The sequence below is a fragment of the Aquarana catesbeiana genome, linkage group LG11, assembly GCF_042186555.1.
Source record: "Aquarana catesbeiana isolate 2022-GZ linkage group LG11, ASM4218655v1, whole genome shotgun sequence".
Lineage (NCBI taxonomy): Eukaryota > Metazoa > Chordata > Amphibia > Anura > Ranidae > Aquarana > Aquarana catesbeiana.
Window position 1 is genome coordinate 91,628,000 of NC_133334.1, and position 16,673 is coordinate 91,644,672.

The window sequence follows — 16,673 nt, forward strand, 5'->3', positions numbered from 1 at the left end:
TCACCCCAGTCTGAAGCCACTTTTATTGAGTGTTCATGTTAGGGCAGGGACAGCCACCACTGAGCTCCTAACCCTTCTCTAAACTGTACTTTTACTATAATGAACAATCAGTGCATTGGAAGTGTGTGATAAAGCTGTTGGCTGCTCTTAAATATACAGGGCAATGGCAGCTCTAATACACAGCCCCAACACTGCTGCTGCTTGTTCATTGATAATAGTAAATTGAATGCATGGGTTTTCACTGCAAAGTGAATTTTTACCACATCCACTAAGCTAAGTGAAAGTTCCCTTGAAAATAGAAAGGTAATTTTGCAAAATGAACATGCTCTACACCTTGAGCAAATCAACCTCGTTGCATTCCTTTTATAAAGTGTATTTTTCATTTTCTTCTGCCAACAGAATATCATATGCAAAAATGTTCTCACCAGCCCAGCTCTGCAGGGTTGCCATGGCCACGTTAATGTTAACAAATTCATTGAACTGTGTGAGCACGATGTGTGTGGATGTACTAGAAACTCAACTGGGTTCTGTCTGTGTAACATCTTTACCGAGTACTCAAGGCAGTGTAGTCATGCTGGAGGAAAGCCAAAGAACTGGAGAACCTCTAAGATTTGCCGTAAGTACTAGACATTTCAAGAATAAATGCTAAATGTTCAGGCCACAGGGGGTGAAAAAGTATTTTGAAATAGGTAATTTTTGGTTTGGTTTTAGCTTTAGAATAGGGGCAGGGCAAACCCTCCAAAAAGGGTAGACACTATGTCCAATTTTTATTGATTTTTGTGTCCTGATTATGAAAATTTGTAGTTAAACCCTATGTCATATTTATATTGCTATCTGTGTATCTTACTTCTTTCCTTTCAGCTGACACTGTGGCTTTATACCTATTATTATTATTATTGTTATACAGGATTTATATAGCACCGACAGTTTGCGCAGCGCTTTACAACATGAGGGCAGACAGTACAGTTACAATACAATTCAATACAGAAGGAATCAGAGGGCCCTGCCTGTTAGACCTTACAATCTAGGAACCAGAATCTTTTTTCTACGTCAATATATTATTTGAACAATAAAGACCTACCCAAACAGCTATTTTGCTCCTATTTTCAGTTTAAGCACTATTTTTCAACCCTACAACCTTCCTTAACATTGTATCACCCCACTAACTTTGAATACATATGTGCCCAAGGCCCATCTCAACTACACTTAATTTCCTCAGTCTATAAAACACTCCATGGGGGTGTTTCAATGACTAGAGATCAACATGTATATATGAGAAAATTGGAACATGCCCTTCAGCATTCCCTTAACCACTTGAGCCAAATCTGGGATACAGCATCTAAAGCTGGGCATATACATGCATGCTGGTTTTTCCAGCATGATCGTTCATCAGAAGTCAGTCGTTCTGTTCCAGGAGACTTATTCATCTACAATGGTGGACCAGCTTCTGTCCATTGTTGTAGCTATAAGAAAGATGGAGCATCACACGGATAAAGTCAGGGACTTCCTGTAGTTGTGTAATAAAATATGGGCCTTATGGGACTGCTCTTCATATGGCATGTCTCCTCCACTTAATACTTTCCTTTGACATTTTTTTGTTATATTGTTGCTTACATGCTGTATATTTTAGACAATTAAGTTACCTTTTGTTTTAAATATATTCTGTATTTTTTTTTTTTACATTCTTTATATCCTGTGCTTTTCTGTTGGGTCTGGGGGTATACTTCAGACTAATTTTCCTAACAGTTAATCTATACCTCTTAGCACGTATCCTTTATACATGTCAGTGGTCTCCAAACTGTGGCCCACGGGCCAGATGCAGCCCTTTGCTTGCCTCTATCTGTTCTATTCCTTCCATTTATACAAGACATTATTCATTCCACTGACATCAACAATGGGACACTATTCCTCCTCTAATATCAAAGATAGGGCATTATTTACTTCCCCTGACACCAGAACAATTTCCACCCTCCACTGGCCACAGTCCATGTCCACCCCCGCCCCCCAAAGTCTGAAGGACAGTAAGCTAGCCCTTTATTTACAAAATTTACAGACCCCTGATGTATGCAATGAGATTATAAGATTTCAGTTAAAGCGGAACTTTAGTCAGAAAATTAAGTCTTGCTAGATCACTTCAGGTCCCTTTCCCAGGTATAGCTATATAAAACATAAAAAATAAGTGACCATACTGTTTAAAATCTAGTAATACACTGTCTCACCTTGCTCTGCACATGCTCAGTTGCTCTCTATTTCTAGGCACTGTGCCAAATTTGTAGAGGCCGATCTGCTGACAGCCTAAAGATTTACTGCTGTTCAGGGGCTCTGGGCTTCAGCAAAATGGCAGCCTCCAGCAAGAAGAAACAGGAACAATGCTGGAGGCAATATACAACACACATTTATTTTGGTAGCATAAATATTAATGTGGAATGTATGTTTCTTGCTAAAGAACATTATTTTTATCAAGTTGTTATGGGTAACGTTCCACTTTAAGTCTCATATTCTTTAGATCATACTTAATGTGTATATTCTAATCTCCTTCTAGCCCAATGTACAAGTTTCAGAGTCTCTGTATACTTTACATGTGGATGGATTGTATTTTGCTATGCTCTGTTAACATATTTTAATTTGATACTTTTGAATTGTTTTCTTGTGACTGTTTCCTCCTATTCTGTAAATATTTTTTTTAAAAAAGCTAATAAAAATAAAATTGTTAGAAGTATATTATCTGAATGGGTTAACTGAAAATTGAATCATAAGAACTACATAGCCATTAGCCTAACAAGAGCCTACTTTAGTCTAAATCTGCATTTGAATAGGATTTTTGAAATATTCAAATGTTTATATGCATGTTACTGACATTTTGTTTTTTCCCAAACAGCTCTGAGATGTGCCTTCAACCTGCAATTCACAGAGTGTGGTACTGCCTGCCAAGACACTTGTACCAACCCGGAGCGCTCCTCTGTGTGTGATGAACACTGCACAGATGGCTGCTTCTGTCCAGCAGGTGAATCCCCATTTTTGATACTTGGCATGTACATATACTGGACATTATGAAGACTGAGTGATCAGATAAACATGTTTGGTAATTGACCTATGTGCCTATTGTGAAACTCCTTTTTTTTCCTCTTTAATAAAGGGACGGTATTTGATGATATCACCAAGACTGGCTGTATTCCTAAAGAGAATTGTGCCTGCACACATAATGGAGATGTTTATCCTTCAGGAAAAGGATACACAGAGAAATGCCAATCTTGGTAATCACAACTATAACCTTTTCTCATTCAGAATAACAATATTTTAATAACACTTAGCTGTGTCCTTTAAAAAAAGGGCATACATCTTCACCCATGTGTATTGCACATTTGCTGGATCACCATTTATTCAATAAAAAATATTCTCCTCTGATATGAGAAGCCAATCGCCAATCTCACCAAGATTAATCATATCACCTCCTTTGAATATCCGTTCCTAACTAAGCAGAATTCACCATAGGCAGAGCATCCTCTACACAATAGCTGCCAGCCTGCCAACCCTCAACTTTCTATTTGTTAACTTCACAAATTTTTGCCAAGAACAACATTCTCCAGCTTCACATTCACTAGTTCATAAACATGTGTGATGCTGCCAGCAAATGTCAACAGATGTGTGCTGTGTCTACACAAACTCAGGAACATTCTCCTTTTGTAAAAAGACCTTATAGTCAACAAAAGTAGAATAAAGAAAAAAATAGAAATGTTGTCTATAGAAATCAATAAAATTACAACTGTGATTTATTTTTCCAGAACACATATGAAAAGAAATATTTATGTTAAGTCACTACAGAATCAGCTTTCTAGAATGGCCTCACTAGTCTTATTTCTATTCTGGGTTTGCTAGAACTACATTATCTATTGCTTTTTTCTTTATATAATGCTGATTGTATAAAATCAGATGGTTGCACTCCAGGACTAACTGAAAAGGTGGGGGTACACTATTTTATATTTTGAGCTTAAACTGAATTATTAATGTATACTGCATATAAAGACAAAAAATCTGGTCACTAACAGTAATGCTTCTCTGCAGCAATTGTGAAGGAGGGAAGTGGAACTGCGTTAAAAAGGCTTGTTTTGGGACTTGCTCGCTAGAGGGAGGGTCACACATCACAACTTTTGATCGTACTCGCTATGACTTCCATGGACAATGTACTTACACTTTAGTCAAGGTGAGACTTGGCAAGATGAGGTTTTTTGTTTCCTGCATATTACATGAAAGTACTATGTGCATCATACAGTACACATGCTACATGTATGTCATGGATTTACTTTATTGAAGTATGTTTCTTGCATTCATGACATTAACACTTACTGAGGGCCAGTAAACAAATGTCAAAACAATAATATTTATACAATTTTTCAAAAAACATTTATTGATCAATGTGTAAGGGCACCTCTACATTTGTGTGGTGCTTTTACACACGTTATGTCACATGTTAAGGCAGGCTTCTGGTGCATCCTAACATCCCAAAAATTAAACCTGTTACAAATTTTTGCTTCAATGCACCGCAATGCATTATCATGGCTTGCATAGTGTTGCCTTAGTGCATTGGGTTAGCACATCGCAGTAACGCATGCATTAATGCGTCCATTCCCACGACACATAGATGTAAATTGGTGCTAAATGTTGTGAGATTCACAAAAACTGAAAATCTTGTTAGTAGGTCTTGTTTCTCCCACACATGCACACCTTCATCATTATTCATCCCATTGTTTATACACCATCACACTACAATGATTGGAGAATGTCCCAGTATTGTACGGGCTTTGTAGAGCAGGAACAGGTAATAAGGACTTGCCAGGGCTTGCTAGGCAATGCCATCAGAGCTCACAAAGTTTTAGTACATGTTAAAGTGTAACTTCAGTTTTGTTGAGAAGCAAAACATCTTTAGGTGACTACATATGAGGATGTTCAGCAAACTTTGTTGCAGATTCGTACCTTTCTCTGCTGTGAAGAAATTGCGGCTTGTTTCACTGTTGTTTGCTGTTGTCCTTAAACTCATTCCTGAATGGGAGGATCCACCTTCATTAGAACCACCTAGAAAAATCTCAGTGTTTCAGGCCTCCTGTGCACAGGTGCTAAGCAGCTCCTATGTGATGAGGCATAAAATCCCCAGCTCTTTCTGGTGCCTGGAAATCCACATGTGCTGCTGCCACTGCAAGTGAAACTACAAGCTGTAAGTGGCTGACAGCTTCCGCTTTGCCATTTACCCTTAATATTTTTTAAAGAGAGCCGTGTTTTTCTCATGCACTAACCATTTAAACTAAAGGTGGTAAAGTGCTGAGCAATTTTTTTTTCAGCATTCAACTGACCTACTGACTATCTGTCCAATAGAATATTTGACAACTGCCATTATTAGCATAAATGTCAAATATTTACGAGTATATTGCTATACTACACAAAATACAATTGAACATAGTGAACTTTTTTGTTTTACATTTGCATATCTCTCAACTGTCTGATTCTGCGGGACCTTCCGAGATTTTTGACGAAGTCCCGGAGTCCCGCAGGTCTGGGCTGTGTCTCGGAGCCCAAAGCTGGGATGAATTCCGAAATTGATTCCACCAACTTAATTTGCAGGCAGCCAGCAGGGAGAGATGCCGGCTGCTGCAGTGCCTGTTGGCAGGGGATTATTCCATCAGAGAATCACAGCACCCTGCAAGAGATGCAGGAGAAATCCAGGGCCAGGAACAAAGGGGAGTGCCACATAAACACTGTATATCCTACTGAATGCCCTGGGTTCAGACTGCCCTCCGTATTCTGCCCAATTCTGCTCACAGTTCACCATTGCAGTGGTCAGCGTGATCTTTGTAAGGACCCCAAGCCCCCTGTTATTCACTAACCTTGGCCAGCACTGCCTGCAGCCCCGTTAATGCTACACAAACAGAATAGCCCTACCCTGAGGCTCTGATGAGCAAAGAAGAAAGCGGAGCAAGGAGGGGATCAGAGAGGGGGCGCAGAGGTTAGCACAGAGAGTGGGATGCAGAGGTGAGCCAAGAGGGGATTTGGGGCGTGGAGGTGAGCAGAGAGAGGGGTCTGAGGTGCGGAGGGGGGTTTGGGGTACAGAGGTAAATAGAGAGGGGGGAGCGGAAGTTAGCAGGGAGAGTGGGGTTCAAAAGAGAGCAGCGAGGGGAACAGAGGTTAGGAGAGGGAGAGGAGTTGTGGTGCTGAAGTTAGCTGAGAGGAGGCATTGATGTGCAAAGATTAGAAGAGAGGGGAGTTGGGATGTACAGCAAGGAGCAGTTGGGGTGCAAAAGTGAGAAGAGAGGGAATAGGATGCAGATATGCACAGAAAGAGGGATTGGTGTGCAAAGGTGAGTGTATAGGTAAACAGAAAGGTGGGATTTGGGTGCAGAAATGATCAGAGAGGGGGGTTTGGGGAACAGAGGTTAGCAGATGGGGAGGGGTCTGGAGTGCAGAGTTCAGCAGAGAATGGGGTTTTGGGTGTAAAGGCAATCAGACAGAGGTGCAGAGGTAAGCAGAGAGGGCATCTAGGGTGCAGAGGTCAGTCTGAGGGGGGGGGGCTAGAAACAGAGGTTAGCAGAGAGGGAGGGGTTGTTATGCATAGGTTAGCAGGGGGGAGGGGTGGGAGTGCAGCTGTGAGCAGAAAGGGAGTTTGGGATACAACTTCTCCCCCAGAAATCCCTACCCCTAAAGGGAGTACAGGGAGGAGGGCAATGTGTACAGAAATGGGGAGTAGTTCAAAGGGGAGTAGGAGCAGTTATTAGGCCCCTTCCAATATTGAGCATTATTTAACCACACGCACTTCCACCGCAGCATGCTACGTACAAGCAACTGGTTGCTGCTTCCCTAATATGTTCTCAAATTCAGTAGGAGTTATGCATTTGCTGTACAGTAGCACATGCAATACTAGAGTTTCTTCACAATTTCATTATTGCTTGCTGTATAGCCTTTGTAAAGGAATAAACAATAAAACATGCAGTTGTATTACACAGATCTTATCTTGTACCATGTGTGTAACTAACTTTCAAAACTTTTCTATACTGTTCAGACATGTGACTCTGGATTGATTAGTATTTTGGTTGAACTTGAAAAATGTGGAGAGACAGACACAACAACTTGCCTGAAGAGTATTTCTATCATTCTTAATGGTGGAAAAGAGGTATGTACAGAAAAGTATAATGGACAAATGCTATTTATTAGATTGAGGTATATAACAATGTTGGACATCTCTCTTTTTTTACCCTCTTGGCCCCAAAGAGCCACCAGTACTTGAGCCAAAGTAGTGGCAGACATAACTATCAAAGGGCCACTTTGCAAGAAGACATTTTAGGACCCTTATTCAATTACTACTGAAGTGTAAACATGTATTCACTCTGTACACCCACCTGGGCCACATACATTATAAATGGGCCCCTAACTCTCAGAGGGCCTTTGTGCAATTCAGTCTGCACAAACTGGAATTTTAAACTATGAGCCAGCAAAGTTTAAATTAACTTCCTTCTTACCATAGCACAATTCCTGCAAATTTTCATAGGAGCAACTCTTTGTTTCCTAAATATAACTGTTTCCACTATTATTCAATATAAATTATTTTTATTGCTCATTTTAAGGTTTAATTTGAGTGCTTCTTTTTCTATCCATCCAGTTCATCTTTGTCAAGAAGTGTGGTAGTATATATGTAAACTCAATCTACACCCAGCTACCAATTGTATCTTGTAAGTATAAACTGACTTATTTATAGAAGAAATCTTTTCTAAACCTCTAAAAATAAACTACTTTGTATTAGCTAATTCACAGTTACCATAGTTGTTTACATACCAATATTTACAGAATATTATACAGTCTTATTAGGGAATTTTCTGAAATCAGTGGGCCTGTGTGCAAGATCATAAGTTGGGCCCCATTACTTGATAAGAGAAAATTATTGTAATATGTCTGCAATATACAATTTAATGTGTATACAGTAGTGCATGATTCTGAAATGTACAATATAGTGTATATAGTGCAGGAGTCTGTAATGTACAATCTAGTGTATATAGTGCAGGAGTGTATGTACAATATAATGTATATAGGACAAGAGTCTGTAATGTACAATATAGTGCAGGAGTCTGTAATGTACAATCTAGTGTATATAGTGCAGGAGTGTGTAATGCACAATATAATGTATATAGCGCAGGAGTCTGTAATGTACAATATAGTGTATATAGTGCAGGAGTGTATGTACAATATAACGTATATAGGGCAAGAGTCTGTAATGTTCAATATAGTGCAGGAGCGTGTAATGTACAATATAATGTATATAGGGCAGGAGTGTGTAATGTACAATATAGTGTATATAGTGCAGGAGTGTGTAATGTACAATATAGTGTATGTAGTGCAGGAGTGTGTAATGTACAATATAATGTATACAGGGCAGGAGTCTGTAATGTACAATATAGTGTATTTAGTGCAGATGTCTGTAATGTACAATATAGTGTATATAGTGCAGGAATGTGTAATGCACAACATAATGTATATAGAGCAGGAGTCTGTAATGTACAATATAGTGTATATGGTGCAGGAGTGTGTAATGCACAATATAATGTATATAGAGCAGGAATCTGTAATGTACAATATAGTGTATATAGTGCAGGAGTGTGTAATGTACAATATAATGTATATAGGGCAGGAGTCTGTAATGTACAATATAGTGTATATAGTGCAGGAGTCTGTAATGTACAATATAGTATATGTAGTGCAGGAGTGTGTAATGTACAATATAATGTATATAGGGCAGGAGTCTGTAATGTATAATATAGTGTATTTAGCACAGATGTCTGTAATGTACAATATGGTGTATATAGTGCAGGACTTTGTTAAGCTGGTCACAGATGGTCAGTTTTTTCTTGCTCAGCCAGCAAGCTGAATGAAAAAAACGAACCACCCCCATCCAGCACAAGTCACTCCCCACAATTCAGACTGACCTGAGGGGATTGTACAAGGGACAGACTGACCGGAGGGGGAACTGTACTGGGGGGACAAACTCAGTCTGTCCCCCAGTATGATTCCCCCCTCCCAAGTCAGTCTGTCCCCAGTACAATCATCTCTCTCCCACCATCCCAAGGTCAATCTATCACAGACAGCATACTCCCCCTCCCTAAGTTTACAAATCTCGCATGGGAGATTTCCCAGGTTAGGATGACATCAGCGCTCTGCCCCCCTTATTGATGTCAAACCGAGAGGGCGGCCTGCAGCTCCAGGACACCAACAGGATCTGTGTGTGACAGTAAGTCACACAGCAATTCAGTGACAGGGGCCAGGCACTGGGCAGTGACAGGCATGACTGCAGCATCTCAGAATTGTAAGGGACATGGCTGGCATTTCTTGGAATCACAATTCTCCTCCGTCGGTGCAGTGTGTGTCAGTGTACACAACATATATTGCACCCAAGGAGGATATGCCACTGAGTTTTATTCAGTTTAGAAGCTAAACATAGGTATCTGTTTACACCTATTATGTTCTGAAACAGTACATTTCCTTTGTATAATGTATGAATTTGTATGTGCATGTACTATATTTGTGTGTATTGTGATTAGACTATATTTCTATAAAAAAAAATAAAAAATTCTTCTCTTTTTTTTCTTTTGGCCACAGCTTCTATCTTCATTTTTAAGCCAACATCTTTTTATATGATTGCCAAGATAAACATTGGTATGCAAGTTAATATCCAGTTGGTTCCCACTATGCAGGTCTATGTAATGGCTGATCAAAAGTTTATGAGTCAAACCTGCGGTAAGAACAATATTTGTGAAAATGTAATTTGTTGCATAATACTAAAGATACATTCTCTGCCATATCAAAATGTATGATAATTGAATGTGTTTAGCCTCTTACTGTCTCTATTTCAAAGTTATTGATATTGCCAGATGTAATTCTGGGATGAAGTATATCACATTTTTGATCCACTCAATCATAGATAACAGTCCTAGATTTTTGAAAATATACTGCATACACATTTTTGTTCTCCTGCTGGTCAAATCTATGATGTACTGGGCTGCCTCTGCTCCCATGCTGCCAAGATTCTACAGTATTTAAGCCAGTGAGGGAGCAACATTATAGGAGGAGGTGAGTGCTTTCTTTGGCAATCCTTTGCTGGCAAGTTACCACCAGTGACAGGATCGCTAGTGTGACATGGGCCTTAGTCTATGTATATAAAGTAAGGCTTACAGGGCACCATCATATGTATTTGGATTGACAGCAGCACCCATTTTAACTGGCAATAGTAAGAAGGTAAGGTCTGGCATAGTAGCTTCTAGTTCTGAAGAAATTATGGTTGTGCAATAGAAAGCAAACCCACCTCTTTGCTATTCAGTATGGTTTTTTAATGACTCCTTTAGGGCCAATTCATACCAAAATGCGGTGTGGGGAATGTTCCATGCATGTTTCCCAGGCTATGCATTTGCAGGCACCAAATCGCATGGCACTGCTGTACCTTGCTATTCCGTGCAATGCATTTTTAAAAGTAGTGCCTGTACTACCTTTTTTGTGTTCTGGTGTCATTTACAGCCTTTTCAAATGTATAGGCTGCAAAATCGCACCACACGGGAATCACATGTAAATGCACCATGCGTTCCTATGCAGTTGAGGTGTGAACCGACCCATAATCACTGATGAATTTATTCTTAGATAGCAATTAAAATAAATTTACACTATTAAGACATAGAAATTCAATCAGTAAAAATAATTCTATGAAAGATAATAAAAATAATAATAGTAACGACATACTATTTTATTAGGTTTTTGTGGAAACTTCAATGACATCCAGATTGATGACTTCAGATCTCCTGCTGGAGTTATAGAAGGGTCAGGCTCAGCTTTTGGTAACTTATGGAAAACACAGCATGATTGTCCCATTGTCAACAGCAAACTTGAACATCCATGCTCGCTCAGTGCTCAAAATGGTAGGAATTTCAGTGAATAGCTTTAAATGTTATTCTTGATCTTTAAAAAAAAACTTCTGCAAATATTGCCAAATGCTATGTGTTTTGTAATATAGATTCTTAGTAGTCAAATCTTCCTGATATCAGGTACATATGTATGTAAAATATATGAATACTAATTGTCCTCTTCCATAGAAAAATATGCATCTCATTGGTGTGACATGTTACTTGCCAGTGATGGACCTTTCTCTGGCGGCCACAGAGCTGTTGACCCAGAAAACTACCATAAGGTAATAATAAAACAAAATTAATGTAATTAAAGGTAATACAGTGGCTCCCCCAATGTATTTGTTTATGGCATTGCTGCTGCTTTTATGTTTTATATTTTGATAGTTTGAAGGTGGATAGACTTCATCCCAGCAGTAGTAAAATATTGAATAATCTCTAGGATCTCATGTTTTGTCCAACTATCACATTATTTAAAAAAAATAATATTTTTTTTTTAAATTGATTTCAAGTTAGGAGTTAAAAAATTGTACAAGAGTACAAAAGTAAAAACAACATGTATTCAGAAAATGCAAAAGGAAAATACAAAAAAGTTAGGCCCAAGGTGTAGACTGTCATATGTTTCAAAGTTGGACAAAACGGAACATTGCATCTCCTTAACTCACTATGAATTTAACAGATAAAAATATTTCACCATTTAATTTGCTGTGAATCTATCAGTCCATAATTGCCAATGTGAGTCAAAACTCTTTCTGATACCTTGTTTGGTAGCAAGTATAGCTTCATACTTATGGTGCAGATGGACAACCAACTATCACATTATTAATATTTCCTCATAACTTCCTCATAATTTCATTGCTGCATGCAGCTGCCATGTTAACACTTTTTCTGAGTTAAAAAATAATAGAAGTGCTGCAATTATTACATTTCCTAATTAAAATGCTACCTCTCTCCTGTGTCTGTCATGGGGCCAAAAGCCTAAGTATTAGGTCATGTGATATCTGCTATGGGTGGTATTAGGGATTTCTAACTCTGATGTTTAGGTTTTTATAGAATGGAGCAGCATTTTCTCCAGAAGAGTTAAAGCTGAAGTTTTGGTATGCTTTTTATAGCATAGGTAAATTGGTTTTATAGCATAGGTAAATTGGTAAATTGGTCCAGGTAAGTATGCATATCTAATAACAGAACAGGCTCTGCTTGTTAAGTAATTCACGCCTGTGTCACCGTAGTACTTTTCACAGTGTTGGAAGTTGCTGTACACATCCTCTCTGTAGATGGCACATGAAATAAAGGACTAGATAAACCACGTATAAGCAAACACTCCCTGCCCTGTGGTTCAGAATGCGTTAGCTAGTTTAGATTTTGCTTATCCTGGTAAAATTCCTGATGTACTAGAAGTACTTTGATGACCAAAACGAGTCCTGAACTGTCTAGCTTTTAAAGAGCAACATGCTAACCATGTAAGGTGAGCATAGCAAAAAAAAATGACAACTGAGACTCAAGGAAAAAGCAAGGATCTGCCACTGGATGGTATTGTTTAGGCTATGTAAGTAAATGGTATCTTTCAAAAACGAAAACTTGAAAAAATTCACTGAATCGTGAAGAACAGCAGTTTCACAGATGAAATTTGGTGGTGATTATGATAGTAATACACAAGTTAGAAAATTTGACAAACACTGTTTTAGCTGAAGCACATTGATCGCATTTGTTTGACTTATTATTCATATTTTCCTCAGAACTGCATGTTTGATGCCTGCAGCTGTGAGAAACAAGAAGACTGCATGTGTTCTGCCATCTCATCCTATGTTTATGCTTGTGCTAATGCAGGAGTTTTTCTTCGAGGATGGAGGAAACATATCTGCCGTAAGTTCTACTCTGCTATTAACAAAGACAATTCATATCTTTCTAACCACTTAGATTCTCAGACCTCTATAACCCTTACTGACAAGAGCTAATGGAAAGTAAATATATGGAAGAGATATCCAAATCCAATTAATGTTTGATGTGACCACCCTTTTCCTTGAAAACAGCATCAATTCTTCTAGGTACACTTGCACACAGTTTTTGAAAAATCTCGGCAGCTAGGTTGTTCCATACATCTCAAAAAACTAACCACAGATCTTCTGTGGATGTAGGCTACCTGAAATCCTTCTGTCTCTTCATGTAATCCCAGGCAGACCTGTTGATGTTGAGATCAGGGCTATGTGGGGGCCAAACCATCACTTCCAGGACTCCTTGTTCTTCTTTACACTGAAGATAGCTCTTAATGACATTGGCTGTATGTTTGCGGTCGTTGTCCTGCTGCAGAATACATTTGGGGTCATACACACCTCTCTCTGATGTCATGGCATCATGGATAAGTATCTGCCTGCATTTCTCAGCATTGAGGATACCATTGATCATGACCTAATCTCCAACTCTATTTGCAGAAATGCAGCCCAAATCTTGCAAAAAACCTCCACCATGCTTCACTATTGCCTGCAGAAACTGTTTTCCAGTCCTTCAGCGAACAAACTGCCTCCTGCTACAGCCAAATAATGACGCAGTCAATGACTGTGTTTCAACCTATATATGAAATTGATGATCATTAGCACCTGCTTGGTAAAATTGGTTGATCATACACCTGACTGTAACTACAAAATCCCTGACTTTATGCAAGCGTACAAAGTGTTCAAGTGTAGGAATTTATGTTGGTTTGAAGCCAAAGGGTAGCCACACCAAATATTAATTAGATTTAGATTTTTCTTCTGTTCGTTCACTTTGTGAATTGATAAAATAAAATGCAATCATGTGCTTTGTGATTTAATATTACAAAAACAAGCAAAATGTGTACAAAATAATTTAAAATAAAAGTAAAAATATTAATAAGCAAAGGAAAAAATATTAGCTAAAATAAAAGAATGAGTTAATTAGGAATGATTAGGGTTAACTAAGGGTCAACATGGGCAAAATAGCAACAGTGTTTATATAAAAAAAAAAAATGCACCTTTTCACTTGGGAGTTTATTGGAACTGATATTATACACGGGTCAAAGGACACTTAGCCCTTCATTGACCTGCTTGTAAAATAATTACTATTATAATACATTTATGAATAAAGCCTGCAAACTGCTTGTGGTCTTAGGACTTAACATTGAGCCGGGCCTGGTTGTCAAACATATGATATACACCATCCACAGCTCTTATATTTCAGTCCTAAAAGGTTTCATTTAAGACTACAAATAATTGTTTTGAAAAATCCTACCTAGACCTGACAAAGTTCTTATATGTTTACCTATAGACCAATACATGAACTCGTGCCCAAAAGGATATACCTACAGTGACTCAGTCAGCACTTGCCAACCCTCTTGCAAATCACTCAGCGGGCCAGATAAAATGTGTGAGAATACGTTTACCCCCATTGACGGATGTATTTGTGCAGAAGGAACATATACAAATGACCAAGGGCATTGTGTCCTGCCAGCTGCCTGTCCATGTTACTATAAAGAAACCATAGTTGCACCTGATGAAGTGGTCCATGAAAATGGCATGGAATGGTAAGTTGTTTTTATTAGAAGCAGGTTACCTATCACTGAAGTCTTTCAGCTAGCTGCATGTTTTCAAGAAAACAAGATACAGGAGTTCCCTCTATCTACCTCCTCTCATAATGCACTGAAACCGAAGCCCTTTGTTCCACTAACACGGGATTGCGGGAGGTTCCTAATATCATTTCATTAATGAAAAACTGTAATGGGAGACACACACTGATGCCGTTCCTGACCAGCTTCTGAAAAATGCTAGTTCCCTGGCTGCTATGTGGCACTTATAGCAATATTACTTTCAGAGTGACTTATTCACAGCAAGTATATAGAATGTATACATGTCAAGAATCACTCTACAGATGTACCTGTAACAAAAGGTTCCTTTTAGGAGCAATGTGTAGTGGCTTAAAACAAGGCAAATTCATGAAAACTGTATCTAATTTTATTTAAAAAAATCCTTCTGTTGGTCATCATCAGAAAAAGAAATGGTACTGACCTAAAATAGAATTGTGGGGCACACTATCAGAGCTTGCTAGAACAACCAATTAACATAATTGTGTTCTTTACACTGTTGTAGTAGGTATTTATCAATTTGGATTTTTGTACTTGTTAAATAAATAATCATTACTTCTGTTTTTGTAGCTGTTGCAAAAATGGAAAAATGGAGTGCAAAGGAAACAGTTCTGAGGCCCACAAAGGTAAAAACACGTCTATATGTTATAAGGGAATTATTGTGCATGTGTGCCATACAAATGTGTATGGGTTTCTGGGTTGAATTATGACTTGGGCACTTGCCTAGCTTTTTTATGTATCCATGTGTTTCTTGGGGACTTCCAACATCCCAAATACTACATTCTATGATATTTAGCATCTGTCAGTTTAATTGAGAAGGGCGCTGAAATATTCTGTAAAACACAATGGAATACATTGGAATATTTAATAAAAATAATATGAATTATATCTTCTTCCACAGTGTGCGAACCTGCTATGGTCTATTTTGATTGTGACAGTGCCCCTGCAGGAGCCAAAGGATCTGAGTGCCAAAAAAGTTGTACCAGCTTTGACAATGCATGTGTAAGGAAATGTTAAGGAATTGATGTTGTCAGTCTTTCCATGCCTAGTATGTTGTGTAATATGTTTCCACTTCTTTGCTAAAATTGCATACATAAGCTATAAACATTGGTGTAGATATTTACTGTTGAGCTTGTATAAGCTAAGGTATTTCCCCTTTTTTAAGATGATTTATATTAAGTTTACATGAGGTACATGGGGAGAAGGCAGACACAGGCACCTAATTGCAAAAAGACATGGGGCAGTCATCAAGTGGCATAAATTCAGCATTATAAAACGTACAGACAATTTGGCACAGAAGGATCTTAGTGGGATACAATTATCATGGAAAGAGAAAGATGATAAGTTAACTAATTAAAATACAATGAGACAGATTATAAAGGAAAGTAAGGCAGGCCATAGACAGTGTGAATTTATTTTCTTCATCGGGGCCCTGCCAGGAGAAAACAGTGATTATTGCTAGCGGCTGTGGCAGCCACTAGCGCTAATTGCAAGTAAATCTGGCAGGCTGGTTGTCATAAACAGGAAAAAAATAATGTCGCATCTACAATGAGAATACCCAGCCTTTATATAAAATTTGTCAAAAAGAAAATTTGTTTTCTGATATGAAGGTTTAAACTGATAGGTAATAAAATCCTGCTTGATATCACAGCAATTGCTGTTCTTTCTGTGATGTAAACTGGGTTTACATGTATAGAAATTCATCCGGTTGAGTATTCAATCAGCATTTACAGCCATGGCTGACCTGTGTATTCTGACGGAGGAGGGGGGTTCCCCTTGTCTGAATACAATAGCGCAGTAGGGGAGATCCCTGTATCCCCACTTCTGTCAGTGTATACCCTGCTTTAGAATTTCCCTACAAAAATATAACATCCATATTTTGTTTTGTGTTACTTACAGTACAGCACAAACTGTGTATCTGGCTGCATATGCCCTGAAGGAACAGTGCTCAATGATGCAGGAGAAACATGTATCCCTGTAAATGAATGTCCTTGCATACACAATGATGACTTATTCTCAGCAGGGGAAACCATTCAAGTCAAGTGCAACACCTGGTAAGATTTTAGAGTTCATCAACCAAATTGTTTATGATAACAGTCTCCTGGTTTTGCTTTTGTTTGAAGCTTATAGGTTTTGAAGACCATATCTATATGATGACC

General features: G+C 38.5%; 1 protein-coding gene across 4 annotated transcripts in view; it reads left to right on the forward strand.

The window, feature by feature from the left end:
- LOC141112196 (uncharacterized) overlaps window positions 1-16,673 on the forward strand; it is an 85,935-nt gene that overhangs the window by 24,898 nt on the left and 44,364 nt on the right. For all 4 annotated transcript variants that reach the window (XM_073604785.1, XM_073604787.1, XM_073604786.1 and 1 more), the window contains exons 10-23: window positions 400-616; window positions 2,879-3,004; window positions 3,137-3,254; window positions 4,063-4,201; window positions 7,046-7,156; window positions 7,643-7,712; window positions 9,631-9,768; window positions 10,773-10,937; window positions 11,112-11,206; window positions 12,659-12,785; window positions 14,202-14,457; window positions 15,085-15,140; window positions 15,416-15,516; window positions 16,414-16,568. In XM_073604785.1, coding sequence (XP_073460886.1) covers window positions 400-616; window positions 2,879-3,004; window positions 3,137-3,254; window positions 4,063-4,201; window positions 7,046-7,156; window positions 7,643-7,712; window positions 9,631-9,768; window positions 10,773-10,937; window positions 11,112-11,206; window positions 12,659-12,785; window positions 14,202-14,457; window positions 15,085-15,140; window positions 15,416-15,516; window positions 16,414-16,568 — 1,874 coding nt within the window. The remainder of the gene's footprint in view (window positions 1-399; window positions 617-2,878; window positions 3,005-3,136; window positions 3,255-4,062; window positions 4,202-7,045; window positions 7,157-7,642; window positions 7,713-9,630; window positions 9,769-10,772; window positions 10,938-11,111; window positions 11,207-12,658; window positions 12,786-14,201; window positions 14,458-15,084; window positions 15,141-15,415; window positions 15,517-16,413; window positions 16,569-16,673) is intronic.